The 25,036-nt window shown below is 45.5% G+C and overlaps 1 protein-coding gene across 1 annotated transcript in view; it reads right to left on the bottom strand.

Moving 5' to 3' along the window:
• Positions 1 to 276: 276 nt before the first annotated feature.
• Positions 277 to 25,036, bottom strand: part of LOC110209310 (cytochrome P450 4A6-like) — a 37,558-nt gene continuing 12,798 nt past the window's right edge. The window contains 12 exon segments of the mRNA XM_020987669.2: positions 277 to 651; positions 903 to 984; positions 2,069 to 2,081; positions 2,661 to 2,712; positions 4,254 to 4,387; positions 4,536 to 4,726; positions 5,845 to 5,951; positions 7,730 to 7,884; positions 8,611 to 8,735; positions 17,331 to 17,458; positions 18,553 to 18,597; positions 18,907 to 19,048. Coding sequence (XP_020843328.1) covers positions 485 to 651; positions 903 to 984; positions 2,069 to 2,081; positions 2,661 to 2,712; positions 4,254 to 4,387; positions 4,536 to 4,726; positions 5,845 to 5,951; positions 7,730 to 7,884; positions 8,611 to 8,735; positions 17,331 to 17,458; positions 18,553 to 18,597; positions 18,907 to 19,048 — 1,341 coding nt within the window. The 3' untranslated portion in view covers positions 277 to 484.

Raw genomic sequence — 25,036 nt, 5'->3', positions numbered from 1 at the left:
TGTTATAGATGTCAAGGTAGGGGGCAGGAGACGAGACAGCTCCCTCTGCTAGATTCCAAGTGACTCTCACTAGACCTCAGAAAATGGACCATGCATCCCTGTAGAGTTGCTAGCTGCCCAGGGGTCCCCCAAGAGCTCTCCATTCCCTGCTTTGCCCGCTCTGGGGTCTCCCCTGCTAGCGTCCCCATCCTCCTCCTCTCTTTTCCGAATCGATCTCTCCTCTTCTTCCCTTAGCCCACAGCCACCCGTCCCCCACAGAAAGCCTTAGAACTGTGATCCGAGATTGAACTTTTATTACAGATAAAAGTATCTGAGGGTAAACAGAGGAAGATGGGGGATGCAGGACAGGTAGACAAAGGCTGAGCCTGGGCAGGGCTGGCTGGCTGGGTCACGGGTGGGGAAAGGGGAGGGGGAGGGGAGAAGGGGGAGTGAGGATAGGGTTGGGGGAGAAGGACCGCCATCTTCCTCCTTCAGGGTGGCATCCTCACAGCCTCTTCGGCTTCAGGTGGATCCCATTCTTGGACTTGAGGACGACCCTGCAGGAGAACTCTGGAGGCCGAGTGTCATCAGGTGCCAGGTGGAAGTGGAGCAAGGTCAGAGCCACGACCACCTTCATCTCAACCATGGCAAACTGCTGCCCGATGCAGTTCCAAAGGAGGCCAGGGGCCAAGGAGAAGAGAAACGGGGTGGGTTCAGCAGAGGTTCAGGCTTTGGGGATCTCCTAAAGCCTGCCTGCATCCCCAACCCATGCCCCCAGCCCTTTTTTCTTCCCGCTCTCTCTCCTTCACCACTGCCACACGCACCAGGTTCTCTCTAGACTCCATGTCTTTCTCAGGCCCCTCTTCTCTCCATGTGCACATATGTAAACACACACAGGTAAACATCACCCAGAAAAACCCACCTGGAACCAGCAGAAAAGGGAAGGAAGGCATGGGTGTGCCTGAAGGCAGAGTTCTCTGGGGAGAATCGGAGAGGATCAAACACCTGCCAACCAATGCCAACACCAGTGGGAGGCAGGACTGGGGAGAGCTGGGAGTGGGGAGGGGTCCAGGATGATTCTCCTCCCCTGCTCCACCTCCCTGCTAACTCCAAGCCCTTCTTCAGCCACCAAGCTTTGGGATCCTTTGGTCTTCTGAGATCCATACTGTACTTGGACCACCCTCTCTTTGGTTTTGATGCCAGCCTCTGCCAATCACCACACTGGACTAGCAACTTGTTCAATAAGCTGAGAGCCAGGCTCCCTGTCTCCCTACCCCATCCCCTACTCTCACCTTCCTGTGTTTCAACATTCATGTTGACCTCAGACATCGCGTCTCTCTGAACTACACCGTGACCAAAACTGTGAAGTCCAGATTCCTCTTCCCAGTTACAGCTACCTGTCCTGCCTCTCTCACCTCCATGCTAAGGCTACTCTTAACCCTCATGGTGACCTTAAGCCTCCTGGCCTGTGCCTGGTCCCATGGTCCACCTCCCCCCACCTCCGGAGTGGCTTTTCTCCACATCCAGCTTCGACCCCATGGTTTGCCTTTTCAATGCCTCATTAGAGCTACACTAGATGCTCTGCCCACTTGATTAGAATTCCTTCATTCCTAACCTGTAGGTCTTATGACTGGGTAGCCCCCCCAACACACACACCTTTTCTGCTCCTACTCCTGGGCTACTGAAGAAAACCATGAATTGGAGCTGATTTCACCAGTTACAATGCATGGCCCTCCCGCCTTTGATGCTCACTGGTCACACCACTTCTCTAGGCCTGTAAAATGAGGGGACTGGCTCCAGATTAGGACTCTGTGGTCCTCTCTGTTCCTGACAGTCCTTCTCTTCTCTCTATATTAATTCTTTCTTTCCTTCTCCTTAGTCATCAGTCACAACGTCTTCACTTCTTCCACCACCAAACCCAGCCTCAACCTCACACTTACGGCAGTTGGCCTAACCCACTTCTTAACTGACTCCCATCCTGGTCCTCCTCAGCCCACTATTTCTCCATTCCTCCAGCTTCCTCCACATTTGGAAGAGGCTTCAGTGCACATCAAACCCAGCTCCAGCCTAAATCCGCCCTCTTTGAAACTTTGCTCTCTGGCCTTGGTTCTGCCCCACCCCCAGTCCGGGCCAAACAAAACCAGTCTGAGGGCTCCTGTGCAGGCAACCCTCCAGGTCCTTGAGCACAGATAGCTCTCATGTGCTCCATGCCCCTTTTCCAGACTAAAAAAGCCCCGTTCCTTCAATGATCTTCCTATGATATGGCCTCGAGGCCCTCTCTTGTCCCAATTGCCTTCCTCTGAACACTCTCCAACTTAGCAATGACTTTTTTTTTTTGGAGATAATTAGAGTCAAGTGACTTCCCCAGGGTCACATAGCTAGTATCTGAAGTCAGATTTGCACTCAGATCCTCCAGACCCCAGGGCAGGTACTCTACCCAGTGCACCACCTAAGTGCCAGCACTGGCCTTTTTAAATGGTGATGCCCAGAACTGAGCACAGTGCTCCTTCCAGATGTGGTTTGAACAGCAGGACCCCCCCCCCAATTTCATTGTCTTTTTCATCGTCCCCCAGATGGGCTGCAGTTTCCTCTGTGGGTCATCCCCGAGCAGCTGCTTCTACCTGCCTCTCTCCCCATCAGTTCTAATGGATCCTCGAGCCCATTGCCGTTAGGGGGCAGACCACATGCTGGGATTGCGGTGAAGGGCATGTATGTTGATAGTGACAAAGGTTCCTGGAGAGGCAAAAAAAAAAAAAAGACACTGGAGAGACACACTGACTTATCCCCTCCCCCACAACAACTACAATCATAACTAGCATCTATATGGCACAGTAAGGTTAATAAAGTACTTTCCGCATTATCTCATTAGATCCTCACAGCAACCCTATTATCACTCCCATTTTACAGATGAGGAAGCTAGAGGCAAAAGTTAAGTGACTTGCTCAGGGTCTCACAGCTAGTAAAGTGGCTGTGGCAGAATTCAAACTCAGGTCTTCCTGCCTCCATGTCCAACACTTTAGACACTGTTCTAGCAGCCCATAGGTGCTATTGAGTGAATCCCACTGACTCCATCTTGTGACTCAATTCTAGACCCAGCTCAGTTCCCTTTCTATTCAATGAGGGGTCGAGTCCAATTTCTGTCTTGTGAGGAAACTTCATTCCATTGTGGGAATTGTGAAAAAAACTATCACATTGTTTGAACAGAACCCTACATGGGGAGAAGCTGGACCACCTCTACCTGCTACACAGAGACCCTTAACTAAGGACCTCAATTCTGCTGACCAGAAACCCAGTCAGATCTGAAGATAGATGCAAGGAGTTTTCTCACAATTACACAACCCTAGCAACCCATATGTCTTATCTGAAAACTGACCCTGTAGTGGTTAATCAGTTATTGTTTCTATGTTGTTTGGATTGAGTACAGACTGTTGAGGGGAGTGGGATGCCTCTTTTTTTCTGATTCAGGGCATTTTCCTCTTCCAACTTGAAAACTCCCTAACCCTTCCTCCAGTTAGAAACCAGATAACCTAATTTTGTATTCTGGTTAGTTGTTTCCTTTTAATTAATTGGTTTTATTTGATGAATTGTTTTTAATGAACAAAAATTTGTCTTCCCCTGTATTCTGGGTCCAGTGTCAAAGCTCAGGGGCCTGGTCCCAGTTTGTTGGGCAATTGGCATGCATTACTTGATAAATGGAAACCCAAACCTTTGTTTCCTCAATCATTTCAGATTCTGCCCACCACACGGGGTGACCATTCCCAGCCCCACTCCAATCAGTGGCTGTCTGGCCTCATTTTGGACCCTGATCCTGATCATTGATTACCCTTTCCCCACACTTCTCCCTTGCAGGGGACCCTTTACTAGAACCATAAGTGGCCACTGGAGGGAAGCAGCAAGTGGAAGCCAGGAAGACCTGAGTTCAAATTTGACTCCAGATACTAGCTGTGTGACCTTGTACCTCAGTTTCCTCATCTGTAAAATCAACACAATAATATCACCTACTTCCCAGGATAGCTGTAAGGAACAAATCATATAATATCTTTAAAGCACTTAGCACAGAGCCTGGCACCTAGTAAGTGCCAGTAAGGGCCTGCGCCCTTCCCTCCCCTGAAGAGTGCTCAGCAGGGGAACTTGATGGGACCTGGAAGATCCCGTAAGTCATGCATTGAAGGGTTTTCAGGACTGCTTTTTCAAAGGTTGTCAAATCCAATCTCCCAGCCACTCAAGAGGGCCCCACAAGCTCGTAGAATGAACAAGTGGGTGTCATTCATTACCTGCGGGTAAGGAGCAGCCCTGGGGAAAGGTGAGGGGCTTGCTGAGCTCCCTGGAGACTTCTGATACTGGAGGAGAGAGGCAGAGGGACTCCTTAATGCACATGGTGGTATATGGCATCTGACTCAGGTGCTCCCTGAAAGCACAAGGACGCCAAAGGATGAAGAGACTGCCAGGAGGGGGAGGATCAGACCCGGAATGGGACCTCTGGGGGACCAAGAGTTTTCTCCTCTGGAATACAAAGAAGGAGAAACAAAGCAGACCCCGATCCCACAGTCACTCACCAAGTGATGGACGTCCCATCTCCCAAGATGCCCCTGATCTCCTCCCGGCATTTCTGCTGGTGCTCAGGATTCGTGGCCAGGGCATAGAAAAGCCAGGAGATGCCACTGGCGGTGGTATCATGACCCTCCAACATGAACGTGTCCACCTCAGCCCTCAGCCACTTGTCCGACAAGCTGTCCCCATTCTCTGTCTGGGTGAAGAAAAGCCACTAACATCAGGGGCCAGCCACCCTTTCTCAAGAGTCTGCCATGTGCAGAAATTTGTGCCAAGGGAGAAATGAAGTTTAGAGAAGACCCAGGCCCTGCCCTCAGGAAGCCTACAGCCAACCCACTCAGGGGATAAGACTCAAATGCCCCTAACTCCAAACTCCAATGAAAAGTACCTTTAAAAGGTGCAAAGAAGATTACATGGACTGGCGCTTCAGGGAAGGTTTCTGGGAGGAGGTGGCACTCCATTTGGGTGTTCAAAGATGATATGTTTCTTTTTGTAACTCAAGTACCTGTCAGAGTCCCGGTATATAGTGGTCACTTATCGAATCAAAGCGGGAAAGAGGGGTAGTTTGAGGAATACAGATTGTGAGTTCTGTTTGAGATGTTAAATTTGAGATTGCTACAGGAAATCCAGTTCAAGATGCCCAAAAGACAGTTAGTGATACAAGGAAGAAGCTCAAGGGAAAAGCTAGAGCTAAATAAGATACAAATAAAAATAGAAAGAGATAAGAAAGATGGAGAATGAGAATAATTAATGACTGGCCTAAATGTTCCTCTGATAATCCATGAAATTTCAAGAAATCTATAAGAAGGCCTCGACCTCTTGGGTGAAATCACTAAGGAGGACTGATGGGAAGATATGGACCAGGGTCTCAAAGGGTGAGAGGACAGGGATGGGCTGCAATCAGAACCAACAGGAGTACACCAAGGTGGGATATCCTTCTATCAAAGCATGGGGGTGTCAAGATCAGCTCAGAGGATTTCCCTCTGTGACTAAATATGGTATGAGGAGCTCCTCATCATAATGAGTGGCAGCTCCTAAGAGAGCAGATAGCATCTAAGAAAAGATCAGATTTGAGAATGCTCCTATGGGCTACAGAGACCCTCCCTAGACACTCCAGCCCCACCACTTGAATAACCTCTCAAATTGGAATGACCGTGCCCACAGGACGACCCAGGTTCACTCTGGTCCCAGTGCCTCTCAGGACATCAACACAGGGAAGAGGGGGAAGCATCAAAAAAGAGAAGGATGGGAGAAGGGATGGGAAACTGCTTTCCTCCTGCCTAGGGACAACCACCAGGTCTGGCCAACTCTCACCTTGGCACAGAGCAGGATGTCCAGGAAATCCAAGTGTCGTTTCTTCAAGACTGCCTCCAAGCCTCCTTCCTGCTGAAGGTACTCCTTCCTCTTCCTAATCACCTTGTCTGCAGGAAAGTGGCTCGAGGTCAAGGGCCATAGAAACCAAGCTCCCTTGGGAAGTGGTACCAGTAGTGGTAGCAGTAGTCCAATGCCCATGGATTGTTGTGGTACACATAGACAACTCTCCCTGTGCTTCTTCCACGGTGAGGAAAGCACTGGACTTGAAGTCAAGAAGAACTAGGTTCCCATCCTGCCTTAGACACTTTCTAGCTGTGTGACCCTAGGCAAGTCACTTTACTCCTGTCTACCTCAGTTTCCCCATCTGTAAAATGAGAGGGTTGGATTCGATGACTTCCAGAGTCCCTTACACTTCTCAAGCTATAATCCTATGAACTTGCACTTCTATCTCCCCTCCACTGAGGAGGGTCAGGAGTGAGGTTGTGCATGTGTGCACGTACGTGTGTGTGTGTGTGTGTGTGTGCTTTTTTGAGAGAGATTATGCTTGAAATTAGCATTCTAAGTATTTTCTTTCTGATAATTCCTTCCCATTTACCCTATGAATATCATGCACATATATAATTGCATACATATTCCTTTTCCCCCCACCCATTACAATGAGAGCTCCATGACCGTGAGAACATTGTTTGCTTTTCTTTGTATCCCAAAGGCTTAGCACCATGTTTGGCATATAGTAGGAGCTTAATAAATGCTTGTTTACTTATTTTTATTAATGAATGTGAGTCAAGTGTGTCTGAGTGTATCAGCATGTGTAGGTGTTCATGAATGTATGTGTATGAGAGTGTACAAACGTAACCAGGGTATCAAATTCAGTTTCATGGAGAGTTCAGATGGTGGAGATATCCCCAAAGAGTGTCTGGAATCAAGCATCTTCTCTCTTTAAGTTGGGAGCTGGAAGACCAAGGTTCTATGTTCTCCCAGCCTTGGGCCCTCATGCAGGAACAGACCACCAACCAATCAGTCCCCAACAATGAGTAGAGTTGTATGCCACTGGACTTGAACTTCCGGTTACACAATTATGTGAGGCTGTATGTGTCCATCAATGAATCAATGAAAAAAGCATTCATTAAGCACTGACGATGTGCCATCAGGTATTGGGTTACAAGTGAGAATAGTTGTGTTTGAATGATACAATTTCAGAGCAGTATGGACCCTGGCCTTTCCTTCACCCTTGGCCAGGACCCAATCCAATACACAAATACACACATTCATAGACTTAACACATTGCAACAGCTTTACTTATCAGAGATTTCTTGCTGTTCATCGAAAACAAATCTCAAAGTAGATGTGACAGTTTGAATAGAGTCCTTCCCTTTGAGACAAAGGTCCTCTCTGTGAGATTTTTCATGCCCAGATGAACTAAGCCTCCTTTCTGTGACCCATCCTTCCACAAATCTTTTCTTGAGTCTACTGTATGCCCAGAAGACTGAGACCCTCCCACTGGGTATTCAACGCTGAGTGGGTCATAAGAGTAGCCGTTGCCTTCAGCCGCTTGTCCTGGAGAAAAGAAGGCTTGGGGAAGAAAAGGCACTGACCCCAACTATCTGAAAGGCTATGGTGTAGATTTCACTTGACCCTAGAATGTAGAACTGGGAATGGTGGGTGGACATCAGAGGGGTTCTGATCTCAGCTCATGATAAGCAATAGGCCAGCCTGGGAGCCTAGGACATCCCCATCAGGCAGAAGCTAGAGGAGGACTTCCCAGGGACACTGGAGAAGGGGCTTCTTCCACTGGGTGGTATCTTACCCCCTCTGAGATTCCCTCAATGCCCTGCTGAAAGAACAAATTACTTTTGATTGGCAGACAGCAGGCATGGGCCTGTACCTGTGTGCTCATGGGCCCAGCGAGCAGACTGGCAAGCCTGGTAGCCCTGAGGACTGCACCAGTAGATGAGGTCGTTGTGATAGAGGGCATACTGAATTCGAGCGACTATCAAGGCTCCCTGTTCCCACACGGCCTGGATGTAGTAGTTAGCATTTCTGCAGGGAAGAAGAGCACACGGTGGGTTAAGGACCCAGACCAGCCAGAATGGGGAAAGAGCCTTTTGCCTGGGAAGGGGAGCAACGACGGGGCTTGGGCCTGTAATGATCACATGAGGTAACTTATAAAGCTCTTTGCAAACCTAAAAGTGCCATATAAATGCTGGCCATTAGTGGCATTATCATTTCATTAGCACAGGGAACTCCTCGGTGTGCAAAGTCCCTCAACCGATGCAGGTCAGCACCTTGACTAAAACTTAGAATGGCCTGGGCCATCGAGAGGTGAACTGATGTGCCAGGATCACACGACCACTTCATGTTCAAGGCCAGGCTTGATCCCAGATCAAGGTCAGCTCTAGCGATTGTCCCACACTGCCTCATGACTGTGCAGGGATGAAAATCAACTCAAGAGGCATTTATCACGTGCCTATGATGTACCAGGTACTAGGGATATGTATAAAGATAACAAAAATGAACCAATCTTTGCCGTCAAGGAGTAGGGTGCAACTAGGGGGAGACAGCCTGAACAAAGAAAATTCAATCTAGACAAATGAATTTCCTCAGGGGGAGGGGCAGCCCTGGTCACTGGAAGTAGGGCTAGATGCAGCAGGCTAGGTAGGCTTCCCATAGGAGGCAGTGAGGGAGCTGAGCTTTAAAGGAAGAGACAGCAGTGACTGGGGTCAGATGAGCTGCTTGGAGAGTATGGACAATCTGGCCATCTCTCACCTCTCTGTCTGGCAGTTGCTCTCATGGCTAAAGGCACATTTCATGAGGGTGTCCAGAGCCATCAGGCTGACGTCCTCAAAGATCTCCAAGCTTGAGCTCTGGGCAATGAGCTTCTCCCATTTATTCTGGAGAAGAAGAAGGCAGCACAGGCTCTCAGCATGCATGGCTCTCCTGCTGCAGGCAAGTCAACCCTTTCCCATGTTCCCCATTCCAGGAGAATTGCAGATTCCACGCTTCACCTTGTTTCTGTAGTTTGCTGATACCATCCATCAGACTTGGAATGACTCCACTCCCTGCATCTTACCAAGCCACTTGCTTCCATCTAAGCCCAGCTCAGATGCCACAGCCTCCTCCAGAAGCCCTCCATCCCCACGGCAGAAAGTGATCATTCCCTCCTCAAGTTCCTCATAATTCTTTGTCTGGATTTTTTGGACTGCCTCTTGCATTTGCTCAGAGACACAAAGTTCCAGACCCTCAGAGCTGGGGGAAGAGACAGGAGGGGAGCCACAGAACAGAGAATGTCAGAACTGGGAGGGGCCTTAGAATAGGGAATGTCAGAGCCAAGAGACCCCTCAGAGGCATGTAGTTCAAGCCACACCTGAGCAAGGATGCTTTTATCGGGTCATTCAGCCTCTACTTGTAGACATTCAGGAAGGATTTCTAGGAAGGAACACTACTTTCTTAGGCAACTCACCCCACCCTGAGAACAATCACTGCCTTCCTTAGCACTGCTCCTTGATCACCTTTGAATCAGAGATATTTGTCAGTTTGGCCTCCCCCCACTAGATTATAAATTCTTTGAGAGAAACATCAGTGTTCTGTCTTTCTTTGTCTCCACAGGAGCCATCTTTGGGCCTTGTATAGATTCCTCATTTAATTAATATTTTTTAATCAAGTTATCTTTTTCAGACCTGTGTCTGAAAACTGACCAGGTCTTTAAGGATGTGGAAAGAAGTGGTCATATACTGTAGGTAGGATGTGCTTAGGAAGGTTAGCTCGAAGCGAATTGTGAATTTTCAGGGGAAACTTTCCTCCCAGTGATTTTATGCAGTAATTTATCGATTCTATCAGTTCACAATCAACACAAAGTGGGAAAAGTGACCCAAGGTCACACTCACACTCACACACACACACACACACACACACACACACACACACACACTCACTCTCTCTCTCTCTCTCTCTCTCTCTCTCTCTCTCTCTCTCTCTCTCTTTACACACATGTGTCCGTTGGTATCCAGTCACTATCAGTCTTGAAGATCTAGAGTTTTCTGTACAAGACACTGTGCAGATGGGGCATATTATACAATGAGGTTCTCTCATGTCACCTGGGCCCTCCCTGCTGCATAACAATCCTCTTACTCTTTCCCATTCAGTTCTGAAGTGTTTCCCCCAGCAGCTGTCCCAAGCCTTCTGTTCTCTCCTCCAACCTCCTCCAACAGCAACTCCTTCCTCCTCTCAGCTGAGCATCTTTCCTCGTGCTTCACTAACAGTCTTGAGCTTTCTCTCTTACCTAGTTCCACACTTTGAATCACTTCAGCATTATCTCTTATTCTCTCTTACTCTGCTCCAGTCTTGTGGGAGAAGGTAACCCTTCTCCCTGTCCAAGCCAACCCCTTAATCTTGTTCCATCCCCTCCTATTTCCTACAACAGCTTGCCCTTTCAGTGCTTCCTACTCTCCCTAATTTTCAACCTCTCCTTCCCTGCCACACACAAATTTGTCCACATCAACCCTATCCTTTAAAACAATAATAACAACAACCCTTCTCTTGGGTCCTACCCTTCTCTCCAGGCATCACCCTATTTCTCTCCTTCCTTTCAGAGCCAAACTCCCTGGAAAAACTGCCTCCACCTAGAGCCTATGCTTTCTCATCTACTCTCTTCTCAATTACAATCAGGCTTCAATGCCTACCACTCAACTGAAATTGTTCTCTCAGGGGGCAGCTAGATGGCACAGTGGATAAAGTTCTGGCCTTGGAGTCAGGAGGACCTGAGTTCAAATCCAGCTTCAGACACTTGATATTTACTAGTTGTATGAACTTGGGCAAGTCACTTAACCCCGATTGCCTCACCAAAAAGAAAGAAAGAAAAAGAAATTATTCTCTCCAAAGTTACCAATAATCTCTTTAACATTGAATTGTCTTTTCTCAGTCCTCATGCTTTGTGACATAAGCTCCTCAGGCTAACATTTATTAAGCATCTACTGTATTCCAGTCACTATGCCTGAAAAGAAAAAAAAAATAAGCTCTGCTCTCGAAGAGTTTACATGCAGACAACTCTGTACAACTAAGCTATAGATGGGATAAAGTGGAGATAATTAACAGTGGGAAAGCACTAGCAGTAAGTGGGGTTGAGAAAGGCTTGAAGAAGGTGGGACTTTAGCTGAGACTAAAAAGCCAGAGATGAGAAGTGAGAACATTCCAGGTTTGGGAGACAGCCAATGAAAGAGCATGGAGTTGGAGATGGATTATCAAGAGGCCAGTGTCAGTGGGTTCCAGAATAGTTAGTGGGGTGTAAGGTTTAAGAAGACTGGAAAGGTAGAAAGGGGCTATGTTATAGAAGGCCAACAGAGGGTTTTATATCTGATCCTAGAAGAAACAGGGAGCCACTGGAGTTGATTGAATGGGGATGGGGGAGTAACATGGTTAGACTTGTACTTTAGGAAGATTAATTTAACAGCTGAATAAGGAATGTACTGAAGTGGAGTAAGACTTGAGGCAGGCAGACCAACCAGCATGCTATTGCAACAGTCCAAACATGATGTGATTAGGATCTACGCCAGGGTGGTGGCAGTGTCAGAAGGGAGGGGGTGACATACAAATGTTAACAGAGATATTTCAAAGGTAGAAAAGACAGGACATGGCAAATGATTGCATATGGGGGGGTTAGACAGATTGAGAAGTCAAGGATGACACCTACGTTGTCATCTTGTGATGACAGCAACAGGAAAATTAGAAAATTTCCAAATCCAATTGCCTTTTCTCAATCCCCATCCCTTTTGACCTATTTGCAACATTTGACACTCTCAATCACTCTCTTCTCCTTGATACTCTCTTCTCTTTTGAGTTCCAGTCTCATGTCTCCACCTGGATGTCCTACAGGTATTTCAAATTCAACATGTCCAAACTTGAACTCATCATCTTTCCCAAAACAAAAAACCCATTTCTACTCTTAACTTCCTTATTATTGTCAAAGGTGCTACCATTCTTTCAATCACCCAGGCCTGTAACCTAGGAGTCATCCCCAACTTTTCAATTTTACTCACACACACCCACACACACCATATTGAATCAATTGCCAAGTCTTTTCTATCCCATTACTGAAACATATCTTGCATCTATTCCTTTCCTTCTACTAATAACATAACCACCTTAGTTCAGGTCCTCAGTACCTAGATTATTGCGATAGCTTCCTAACTGGTCTCCTTGCCTCTACAATCCATCCTCCACCCAACTACCAAAATGATTTTCCAAAATCACAGGGCTAACCATATTACTCCTCTGTTCATAAAGTTCCAGGGGGCTGGGTAAGATGGTACACACCTGTAGTCCCTGCTGCTGGGGAGACTGAGGTGGGTGAATCACTTATGCCCTGGCATTCTGGGCTAGAGCAGGGCTAAACCCAATTGAGTGTCAGCAAAGAGTCTGGCACCAGCCTGGGAGAGATACGGAAACCCAACCTCAAAAAAAAAAGAATAGAAAAAAAGATCCATTGGCTCCCCAATTCTCTTTAGGATAAAATATAGATTCCTCTATCTGGCATTTGAAACTTTTCACAATCTAGCCCCAGCTTATCTTTCCAAAGAAATTACACATAATTTGCTCTCATGCATTCCCCAATCTAGCCAAACTTGTTCTTCCTGGAACATGATATTCTATCTCTTGCCCCTATACCTTTGAATATACTGTCCCTCATGCATGGAATCCTCCCTCTCTTCATGCCAAGCTGCTGGAACCCCTAGGTCCCTCAAAGGATTATCTGTAGTGCCACTTCCTTCAAGAGCCCTTTCATGATCCCTCCAGTTGTTAGTGTCCCCCAAATCACTCTATTTACTTTGAACATAGTGTATATTTCCTTATCAATAGAACAATAGACCATAAGTTCCTTGAGGTGCTGGCACTATTTTTGTTTTTGTCTTTGTTTCTCTGTGCCTAAAACATGCTAGGAACTTCATAAGTGACTGTTGACTGACTGGTTCAGGTGTAAGCATTATGAGGCACCTGTCTATGTAGCAATCAATCTTTGGCAATATCGCAATTATTGCTGATGCCCAATTACCCTCTGACTGTTTGGGATAGTGGAAAGGGGACTCTGGGGGAGAGGAGGGGATAAGAACTCTCTTCACCACTTCCCTCTAGGCTTGAAAAAGTACTTTGCCCCTTTCCTTGTGTAGGGATAAGGTCCTACCTCCATTAATGTAATTACAAAAGGCCTTCAACAGAATCAATCAATCTATCTATCCAAATGTAAACAGGGTGTGAATAAATACATAATGTATTTGAGAAGATTGTGAGGTTTTGATCATTGGACAAAATGCAGATGAAACCATACAGGAAGCATCTTATGATTAGTTGAGGAAGTCAAGTCATACCTTTTGGGCTACCTATAAAAATAACAAAGCAGTTCAGATTTGGTAAGTCATGTAGAGCCAGTCAAAAATGGAAGAATTCTATTTTGGATAATCTCTGTATGAGAGTTGGAACCACAACCCTTGTAGGGTATTGACCTTTGGTGATAATGGTGGTGGGGAAGAGTTGAGAGTTTCTTTCTTTCTCACTCTACTCACTGACCACGTCATTGGAGAGATTGAACCAGTAATAGATAGTAAGTTCATCTAGTTGGGATCAAAAAGACTGGAGTAGTAGAAAACAACATAATCCAGTCAGGAGTAATAGTCGACTTTCGCTTCTGGGAGCCAATATGGCGGAGTGAAAAGGTAGTCGCTCTCACTCTCCCCTATCGACCTCTGAAAACCCAGAAAATATCACCCCGGAACAGCTGAACTAGAAGAAAGACGGGGAGCAGCAGTGAAGCAGCCCAGCAAAGGGGTCTGTCAGTGCCTCAGCAAAATTAAGGGAGGCAGAACTACAAGAGGCCCCAGGCAGACAAGTACCCTGCGGCATTCATCTGAAAGGAGGTGAAGAAAACAACCTGAAGGCTTTCTAAAGCCCCAGCCTTGCTGATTCCAACCCAACACCAGGAGCCCTGAAGCCTCCAACTGTGAAGAAATCCTGAAGCCCAGGTGGTAGAGCAGGCAAACACCAACACCTGGACCTCCAAGTGCCTCAGTGAGGGTGTTGGGAACCGGTGGAAACCAGCTCAGAAAACCACCAGGAGCCTCAGTTTCCCGGTGCATTAGCAGAAATGAGGGAGACAACACTGCAGGGGGCCCCAGGCAGATAAACATCCTGCAGCACCCATCTAAAAGGAGCAGAAGAAAGCTAAAGGAAAGGAAAAGCAGGCAACCTAGAATTGCCTGAAAGTTCCAGCCTTGCTGATTCCAGCCCAACACAAGGTAAGCTGCCAGAACTCTACAGCCTCTAATAAGAGGCCCCAGCACACAAAGCCAGTGACCAAGACCTAGGCTCCCAACACAAGAAGCTTGGGTCAGTGCCCTCTGTTCCCCAGCAGGAGAGCTCAATCTCTCTAAAGGCCAGGGAATAAAGAAACACCATGAGTAAAAAGAAACGTACCATAGATTCATATTATGAGAAGAGTGAAGATCAAGACAGAAATTCTGAAGAGGACAACATTGTCAACAAACCCACATCTGCAACAACAAAAGGGAATATGAACTGGTCTGAAGCCCAAAAAGCCTTCTTAGAAGAGCTCAAGAAGGATTTTAGTCAAATGAGAGAGGTAAAAGTCCTTCAAAAATACAATTGGCCAGTTGGAAAAAAATACACTGAAGAAAACAAGTCCCTAAAAAACACAATTGGCCAATTGAAGAAGGAAGGACAAAAACTAACAGAAGAGTACACTGAAGAAAACAAGTCCCTAAAAAACACAATTGGCCAGTTGAAGAAGGAAGTACAAAAACTAACAGAAGAAAACAATCTGTTAAAAACTAGAATTGGACAAATGGAAACTAATGTCTCTATGAGAGAGCAAGAATCAGTCAAACAGAAACAAAAAAATGAAAAAATAGATGAAAATGTAAAATACCTCATCAGTAAACAACCGACCTGGAAAATCGACTCAGGAGAGACAATTTAAAAATTATTGGACTACCTGAAAATCATGATGAAAAAAGAGCCTGGACAGTATCTTTCAGGAAATCATAAAGGAAAACTGCCCAGAAGTCCTAGAACCAGAAGGGAAAATAACCGTAGAAAGAATCCACTGATCACCACCTGAAAGAGATCCCAAATTGACAACGCCAAGAAAATATAACAGCAAAATTCCAAAATTACCAGATGAAAGAGAAGGTGCTGCAAGCAGACAGAAAGAGAGAATTTAAATATCATGGAACCACAATCAGGATTACACAGGACCTTGCAGTTTCTACATTAAAAGACCGCAGGGCATGGAACATGATATTCCGTAAGGCAAAGGAGCTTGGAATGCAGCCAAGGATCAATTACCCAGCAAAAATGAGCATCATTTTTCAAGGGAGGAAGTGGATATTCAATGAAATAGGAGACTTCCAAACTTTCCTGATAAAAAGACCAGAGCTCAATAAAAAATTTGATCTTCAAGTACGGGACTCAAGAAGGACTTAAAAAGGAGTAATAGTCACTGAGGAAAGGCAGCATAAGATAATATGACTCCTCATAATGAAGAAAAGTGCTGGCTATGGACTCTACAAGGCACTGATCCTCAGAGCCCAGGTGAAAGCTAGGCCTAAGGGGAATTTCATGGAGACCCTGTGAAGGAAGCAAAAGACTAACTGTAACCAAGAGTTTGTCCCCATGTGTTCTTTACATGTATGCCTTGTTACTTTTGTGCTTTAAGATTGTGCCCACTCTCTCCATGGATGCTATATGTATTGATAGGAGAGTATGCCCCAGACTAGGGAGGAGAAAGTTTTTTTGTAACTGCTGTTCTTGTTATACCATCTTAGTAAATACCTTTGCTAAAGACTAAATAAGTCAACCTGATTCTTAGTAGGTAGCTCACTAGTGGGGGCTCATGAGCAGCAGTACTAGAAATCTAACCCCTATAGAACCCTGAGGAGGAAGAATAAGCAGCCTACCAATGCAAATGCAGGTTGAGGGACTAACCTGAGCAGGGTGCTGCCCTTACCAACGACCACTCCTTCACAGAATAGCCAGAACAACAGGTCTTGGGAAGATCAGGTCTCCCCCAAAGGCATGTGATTATATTGGGGAAAAAGCTTTCTGCTAATAAGATAGGTCCTCCTTGATTCAATACTAACTTCTTCCAAGGAATGGAGGGCAGCAAGGAGGGCCTATGAAATGACCCCTCTCCTGCATGACTACCCCCTGCTATCCTGGTTTGTGTCTGGCCCCATTAGTCAGGCTCCAGTCCCTCTTCAGCTCCCATTCCTAAATGCACTGATCTCACCTCACAGTGGTCACAATTGACACTGCCCACTGCTTCTCTCCATCCCCATTTCCACTGCTTCATTGCTGCTCCTTTCTTCCTACTGTCTGTCTCAGCTCCAACAGCCCTTCCTTGGACATAAAATGTCCCTTCAGGCAATGGTGAGGACCTCCCTACTTGCCTTAAGCAACCAGTTCTATTCTCTCACCCAGTTACCATGACTGAATTCCATTCCCCTTCTTCTGTTCAGGGCTCAGACAGAGCTGGTGCCTAGCACTGAGTCAACACTTCTGAATGAGTCTTAAGACCAGAGAAAAGCATAGATACTAGCTCCCATTTGCCTTCCTGTCTCCCATCATCTTCCCACCCCCTGGACTGGGGCCAGTCCATAAACACTGCCTGAGGCCTAGCAAAGCTTAAGAAAACATGAGAAGCATCATTTGGGGAAGAAGGGATGGGGGTGGTGTCGGAGCCAGCTCCTTACGGAAAATCTCTAAGTCTTTAGTGACTTAAGGGGTCAGTACATACGGAGGCTTGCCTCGGGATAAATGCTCCCTTGACTTTTGCCCCATAACCAGCTTTGAAGCCAGGTGGCTGACTCTTGGTAGACAATACTAAGAACTGAGCAGGAAAACAATAGATATGAACGTTGGCATTGAAACTACTTCCCCTTGAGAAAAAGATGATCTCTAGCTGCTTAGTTTGTGTATGTTATTAATAGCACTTTGCAGAACTTGTAAATCGTTTCTCATGATACAAAGTTGTTTTTCTATGAGTACATAATGAGAAAACTCTTGACATAAACTAGTCTTGAGCATCAACCTCTAAGACTCGCCTAGCCTGGCTTCCCTTTCTCCTCCATCACCAAAATCCCTGCTCCCCAACCACAGACATATGGTACATGAGGATGGACTTTCTGACAACAACTACCCCAAAGGGTAATGGCTGACCTCAGAAGGAAATCAACAAACCCTCCCTCCCTGGAAGTCTACAAGCAGAGGCTGGGTGACCTCTTATTGGACATTGTAGTGGGGCTTCACGTGTAGGTATGAGGGGTTGGCGAGCTGGTCTCTGAAGTCCCTTCCAGCTCTAAGATTCTATGAAGTATCACAAGGCATGGGCTGTGCATACATGTGTGTGTACGTCAGTATGCGTGGGCACATGAGGGTCTGTATGTCCACCTGTGCACAGGGGCACCCTTGGGGAGACTCACCAGCATCACTCGGACAGAGTCAGCCATTAGTGCCACGTAAGGCTTCAGGATGTCATGATGGAAAGCAGGTGTAAGAAGTCACCGATGCTGGAACCAGACTGGCCCATTTAGGTTCAGTAGCCCTTCCCCTGAGTCCAGGAGACACAGACAAAGGGTCAAAGATGATGCATGGAGAGGGGCCTGAAGGGTCTAAATGGGCCTGAGGAGAGGGAATGCATGGGAGGACTCCCCAAAGAGAAACCTGAACACATTCCTACCACTGACCCTTTGCTGACATTATTCTCTACACTTAAATGCCTTCTTCCCATCTCTGTCAAAAAGGCTGTTACTCACCCTTTAAGGGCCAGGTGTCATGTTACCTCCTCCCTGCTGGAGACTGCATTCCCAATTCCTCCTACCTGGCAGGTGTTTCTCCTTTCTCTGCACCCACCCAACATTCTCCTTCAGCCGTTCTTACATACTGCCTGACATGGAACAGGGGTACATCTCGTATCTTTTCTCAGAAACTATGATTTCTCTGTAATGACAGAGACCATAAGTATTTCTATACCACCTTCCCTCAACATACACACACACACACACACACACACACACACACACACACACACAACACACACAAAACTTGAACATCGTGGGAGCTCAGTCAGTGTTTGTGGAATAAATGAATGATTAAATAAAAGAATTGTGCCCTGCGCATTTTTACAAGAAATGTGGGATTTGGAGGGAGGAGAAGGAAAGCAATGGTATTTCAGGCAAAGGGACGAATAAAAGTGCTTTGATGAGAAAGCCCAGGGTATATCCAAGGGATGATGAAAGGGGTCGTTTGGCTGGATGGGACCATATGAGTCTAGAACAGATGTGGGTGCTGGACTCTGCAGAAGTTCTGGGAAGTGTGGACTTTACCCTGAAGTAAAGAAGGGAGGGACAGGGAAACAAGAATTTCTCAAGTCTTGGGCACTAAGTGCTTTACAAATATTATCCCATTGGATCTTCCCCAGTCCTCAGTGGGGAGCCAATAAAGGCTTCTGAGCAAGGAGAGGCAGGATTGGAGAGAGGACAGGCAGCAGGCTGGTTAGGAGAAAGGAACAGGCCAGCAAGAAGGAATGAGAGGCCAGGACAAGGCAGTGGCAGGGGGTAGAGGGTGATACAGGGGAAAGATAAGGACTTGAGAGAGCACAGGTAGCAACTGGGGGCCCCCAAGATCTTGGGGGGTTGAACATACCGATCCAGGGGACCAAGAATCTGTAGAGTAAATTAGCTTTTGGATCTGAAACACAGAAAAATGGGTACACATGATCTAAAAGCCCATCCCAAACTCCCCTTCCTCTGGAGAAACCCCCTAATGGCAGATATGGCCAGACCTTGGGGCAATTACCTGTGAGGCCACAGAGGATCCTATGGGGCAAGAAAATGAGAAGGGCTGGGGTGGTGAGTATTAAATAGAGAATATGGGGAGTGGGTGAGGAGAGGGCACCTGTCAAGGAACTGAAATGGAACCTTCGAGGAGGGTCCTGAGGGGAAGAAATTAGAAGACCCCCCTCAAGGAGCAAAGGACATGTCGGGATGCCCCTCTCACCTGATCTGCCCGGCAGAACTCTCATGTAGTCAGGGTCATAGATTTGGAGAAATGCCATAAACCCGGAGAACCACTGGGGAAAGGCACAAGGGAATTTACATGCCCAAGATACTGTCACCTTTAATTCTTCTGCCTTCTGATACTGCAACAGAACCACCACAAGTGAAAGGAGAGGCTCCAGCCTGTCTGAGGGCTGAATGGAGCAATTAATGTGTGGGATTTGCCATTTCGATCTCACCAGATTCCAGCCCTCAGTCACTGTGAGGGCAACCAGGGCAGATGCCAGTCTGCCTGATTTTCTGTGCCCCCTCCCCCGGCTCAGCCCCAAGCACCAAGTCCTGCACAAAGTAGAAGCTCAGGAGCTCCTGGATTGATCAATCGAATTATTGATTGAATGACAATAAGAATAGCTAGCATTTGTACAGTGCTTTTAGATTTGCAAAGCACTTTACATACATTATCTCAGTTCATCCTTATAACCCTGTGGAAGTAGGCCTTATTATTACCCCCATTTTACAGATGAGGATACTGAGGCTGACAGAGAAAGTGATTATTTCCTATTTATCCTGTCTCAGTTTGTACACAGTTGTTTGCATGATGTCTTCCCCCCCCACTAGACTGGAAACTTCTTGAGGGCAGAGACTATCTCCTGCCTCTTTTTGCATCCCTAGTGCTTAGCACAGAGCCAAGCACATAGTAGGCGCTTAATAGATAAATGTTTTCATTTTGGAAAGAAAGTTTGGAGGTTTTCACTCTTTTATCTTGTCTGTTCTGTCTTTCTTGTTAGTTTACCATTCCACTCTTACTTATTTTTATGTTTCTTTCCTAATTATTGGTTGTGCATACACACTCAATTGGGTATGGAAATCTGTCTTACCCTACAGGAAAATAGGGGAGGAAGGGGACAAGAGAGCAGGGGGATGATAGAGAGAAGGGCAGACTGGGAAAGGGGCAATCAGAAGGAAGTGCCTCTGAGGAGGGACAGGGTCAAAAGAAAGAATAGAATAAATGGGGGGGGGCTGGATAGGATTAAGGGAAATAGAGTTAGTTTTTCACAACATGTCTACTATGGAAGTGCTTTGCATAACTGCACATGTATGGCCTGTATTGAGTTGCTTGCCTTTTCAATGAGGGTGGGTGGGGTGGGAGGAAGGGAGAAAATTTGGAACCCAAAGTTTTAAAAACACATGTTTAAAAAAAAAAGTTTCCACATGCAGCTGGGAAATAAGAAATACGGGAAATGAGTACAGAAATCTATCCTGCCCTACAGGAAAATAGAAGGGGAAGGGGATAAGAGAAGGGGGGGAGAGACAGAAGGGAGGGCACACTAGGGGAAGGGGTATTCAGAATGCATGTCATCTTGGGGTGGAGGGAGGGGCAAGATGGGGTGAAAATTTGGAATTCAAAACCTTGTGGAAGCAAATGTTGAAAATTAAAAATAAATAAATTTATATATATATAAAAAAACTAATTATTGGTTGTGGGTTGAAACAGACTTCTGCAAGCACCAAACGTGAGCCTAGAGAGACAATGAAATTGTGTTCATTTGTTGACTTTGTGGAGTTATGTGTTAGGAGATCTATAGGAGCTCAGCACCCGCCCAACTGTGAGGGCTCAGAACCCACCTAACCTTGGGAGCTCAGCACCCTCACAAAAGGCTATTGGGTTGATTTTGGAAGTGTCTCAATGAAGCCCTAGGGAGGGTGATGAAGAAAGCATCTGTGGCACCAGGTGAATTTCCTAATGCTGGTGCTTTCCCAGGTCCCTGAGAGAGCTCTCTAGAAGTGCAGATAATGTGCCCAAAGGCACCACCCAGTTAGATTTGCTGCGACTACAAATTTGAGTGGGGGGAGGGAAGAGTTTAAAGGATGTCAACTAGGGAAGTTCAGGGATCAGTTCGATGGGTCTTTTGGGGGAGCCTTAAATGGTCTCTTCACTAAGGGAATAGACATGCCTAGCAGAAGCTTGGCAAGAGGACAAGATTCCGCTCCAGATGAAATCCAGCACCTGGGGCTGCCCCAACATGAAGTGGTTGTTTTGGAGCTGCCCCTTGGATCTTCCACAAAGACAGGTTTCAATGGCTGGAGCTGCTCTGTAATTATTTAATGGGTCCGCTTAGACTGAGGAGGAGGCAGCTGGGTAGCTCAGTGGCTAGAACCCTGGGCCTGGAGTCAGGAAGACGAATTCAAATCCAGCCTCAGACACTTACTAACTGTGACTAGTGACACGTACGTCTTTCCAGGTTTTTCTGAAGTCCGCCTGCTCATCATTTCTTATAGAACAATAGTATTCCATTATATTCATACATCACAACTTGTTCAGCCATTCCTCAATTGATGGGCATCCCCTCAATTTCCAATTCTTTGCCACCACAAAAAGAGCTGCTATGAATATTTTTGTCCATGTGGGTCCTTTTCCCATTTGTACGATCTTTTTGGGATACAGCCCTAGAAGTGCTATTGCTGGATCCAAGGGTATGCACAGTTTGATTGACCTTTGGGCATAGTTCCAAATTGCTCCCTAGAATGGTTAGATCAGTTCACAACTCCATCAACAATGTACTAGTGTTCCAATTTTCCCACATCTCCAACATTTATCATTTTCCTGTTTTGTCATTTTAGCCAATCTGATAGGTATGATGTGGTATCTCGGAGTTTTAATTTGCATTTCTCTAATCAATAGTGATTTATAGCATTTTTTCACTAGTGACACAAGTCAGTTAACCTCTGTTTGCCTTAAACCACTAGAGTAGGAAATGGCAAACCACTCCAGTACATTTGCAAAGAAAACCCTATGGACAGCATTGACATACCATGAGGCCCAAGGTCACAAAGAGTTGGATGCGTCTGAATGACTGAACATAACAGACTGAAGATGATAGACTTTGTTGGGAGTGGAGGGATTCTCCTTTGTGCTCCATTATGAAAGTGGACCAGGAGACCTGCCTTGCATTTTTTCACTCCTTTGTCACCTTTACCCTTCTTTCTTCCAGATAATTAGCAAAAGCACAAAACATGCAAGGCTTGCTTGCATAACCTGATCAGGTTCTTGGCCACCTTTTCTCTTTTTCTCCCCTTCCTGAGCACAGGTCAAAACCAGCGGCACGAGTCAAATTCCTCAGCCCAAAAGACAACAGTAGTGGGGCAGTGGGGAAGTGTCCTAGAGATCATCAGGTGGCCAAAGGGGTAATTCAAGGACAATGTCATTCCTGAGCCTCTAGTTAGAGAGAGGAGAAGGATTTCCTCAACAGGAGGATACCAGAACCTAACCTAGTCAGAGAAGGGAAGCTCCTGCCTTATGCTGTCTCACAAGATGCCCTAAGTTTGAGAGTTTAGGGATGTGGCCTTCCATCCAGAGAGCAGCAATGCCTCTTAGAGAGAGCAGAGGATCACTCATGTGGCTCCTGAGAGAAGCGGCAGACAAGGACTGAAACTAAGACGTGAGGAGTCAAGGGATTAAGCAAGACCTTGTCCCTGGCTTTCATTACAATGAGTTACTGAGACAATGCAGGTCTGTCTTTGTCTGGTAAATCCTAAGGGTGTTTCCTTTACATGTTATTTCTTTGGTTCTCTTAAGATCTATGCCTGACTCCTTTAAGATTCAGTGCAAGCTCCACCTTCTAAATGATTACTTTCTACCGTGGAAACACAATCAGGATAACACAAGATTTAGCAGCTTCTACATTAAAGGACCACAGGGGTATGGAATATAATACTCCAGAGGGCAAAGGAGAGAGGATTACGACCAAGAATCACCTACGCAGCAAAACTGAGTATAATCCTTCAGGGGGAAAAAATGGACATTCAGTGAAATAGACGACTTTCAAGCGTTCTTGATGAAAAGACCAGAGCTGAATAGAAAATCTGACTTTCAAATACAACACTCAAGGGGAACATGAAGAGGTAAACAGGAAGGAGAAATCATAAGACACTTGTTAAGGTTGAACTGTTTACATTCCTGCATGGAAAGATGATATTTGTAACTCATGAGACCTTTGTCAGTATCAGGGTAGTTGGAGGGAAAAAATTATATATATGCATAGGTAGATGGATAGAGGGTACAGGGTGAGTTGAAGATTAAGGGGTCATATCTGGAGAATAAAATTAAGGGATGAGAGAGGATTATATTCGGAGAAGAAGAAAGGGAGTGGTAGAATGGGGTAAATTATCTCACAAAAAAAAGCACAGAAAAGAAAATGCTCTTACAGTGGAGGGGAAATGGGGGAAGGTGACAGGGAACGAGTGAATCTTATTCTCATAGGATTTGGCTTAAGGAGGGAATAACATACACATTCAAATGGGTATGGAAATCTGTCTTCCCTATGGGAAAATAGGGGGAGAAGGGGACAAGAGAGCAGGGGGATGATAGACAGGAGGGCATATTGGGAAAAGGGGCAATCAGAAGCAAATACTTCTGAGGAGGGACAGGGTCAAAAGGAAGAATAGAATAAATGGGGGGGCAGGATAGGATTAAGGGGAAATAGAGTTAGCTTTTCACAACATGTCTACTATGGAAGTGTTTTGCATAACTGCACATATATAACCTATATTGAGTTGCTTGCCTTTTCAATGAGGGTGGTTGGGGAGGGAGGAAGGAGAAGAATTGAAACCTAAAGTTTTAAAAACATATGTTTAACCTATCAGATTGGCCAACATGACAAAACAGGAAAATGATAAATGTTGCAGAAGATGTGGGGAAATTGGAACATTAATACATTGTTGGTGGAGTTGTGAAATGATCCAACCATTTTGGAGAACAATTTGGAACTATGCCCAAAGGGCTACAAAAATGTGCATGCCCTTTGATCCAGCAATAGCACTTCTAGGGCTATATCCCAAAGAGATCAGACAAATGGGAAGAGGACCCACATGTACAAAAATATACAAAGCAGCTCTTTTTGTGGTGGCAAAGAATTGGAAATTGAGAGGATGCCCATCAATTGGGAAATGGCTGAACAAGTTGTGGTATATGAATGTAATGGAATACTATTGTGCTATAAGAAATGATGAGCAGGCTGACTTCAGAAAAACCTGGAAAGACTTATATGGTCTGATGCTGAGTGAAGTGAGCAGAACCAAGAGGACTTTGTACACAATAACAGCCACAATGACTAAGATTGTTAAACTGAACCCTTCTCAGCATTACGAGGATCTAAGACATCTCCAGAGGCCTCAGGATGGAAAATGCTGTTCACATCCAAAGAAAGAACTATGGAAATCGAATCGCTATCACTTATTTTTACCTTCTGTTGAGTTTTGTTTCATCTTTCTGATGGTTCCTCCTATTGGTTTTAATTTTTACTTACAACTTCACTAATGTGAAAATATGTTTAATGGGTATGTAAATGTAAAGCCTATATCAGATTGTGAGCCATCTTGGGGAGGGTCGGGGGGAGGAAAAGGGAGAAAAATTTTCAACTCAAAAGCATATGTAAAAATAAAAAAATTAAAAAATTAAAAATTAAAAAAAAAATATGTTTAAAAAAATGTTTTCACATGCTACTGGGAAATAAGAAATACAGGAAATGGGGTACAGAAGTCTGTCCTGCCCTACAGGAAAATAGAAGGGTAAGGGGATAAGAGAAGGGGGGAAGAGACAGAAGAGAGGACAGACCAGGGGAAGGGATATTCAGAATGTACGCCATCTTGGGATGGGGGGAGGGGTGAGATGGGGTGAAAATTTGGAACTCAAAGTCTTGTGGAAGTAAATATTGAAAACTGAAAATAAATAAATTTATATTAGAGAAAAAAAAATAAACAATTATTTTCCTGGTCTACCTTCTCCCTACCACCCCGCCACTCAGTTTCTCATATATAGATATAGATAGATAGATAGATAGATAGATAGATAGATAGATAGATAGATAGATAGATATGGACATAACTATAGATATAGATGCCCTGTTAGAATGGAGACTCATTGAGAGATAAGAGCTTTATTTTTTATTTCATATATTTAATGCCAAGCACAGGGCCTGGCACATAATAGGTGATTAATAAATGATTACTGATTAAGTGAATGAGGGAACTCTGGATAGAGGCATAACAAGTCAATGAGATATCAATCTTCTGGAGCTGTCCTGACTGGACATGTCAGCCCAGAGCTTTGGACTCCTAAGGCTGACCATTAA

The sequence above is a fragment of the Phascolarctos cinereus genome, unplaced genomic scaffold (genome assembly GCF_003287225.1).
Source record: "Phascolarctos cinereus isolate Bilbo 61053 unplaced genomic scaffold, phaCin_HiC Scaffold_5;HRSCAF=322, whole genome shotgun sequence".
Taxonomy (NCBI): domain Eukaryota; kingdom Metazoa; phylum Chordata; class Mammalia; order Diprotodontia; family Phascolarctidae; genus Phascolarctos; species Phascolarctos cinereus.
Note: the sequence above shows the minus strand (reverse complement) of the source record. Positions and strands in the feature narration are given on the sequence as shown.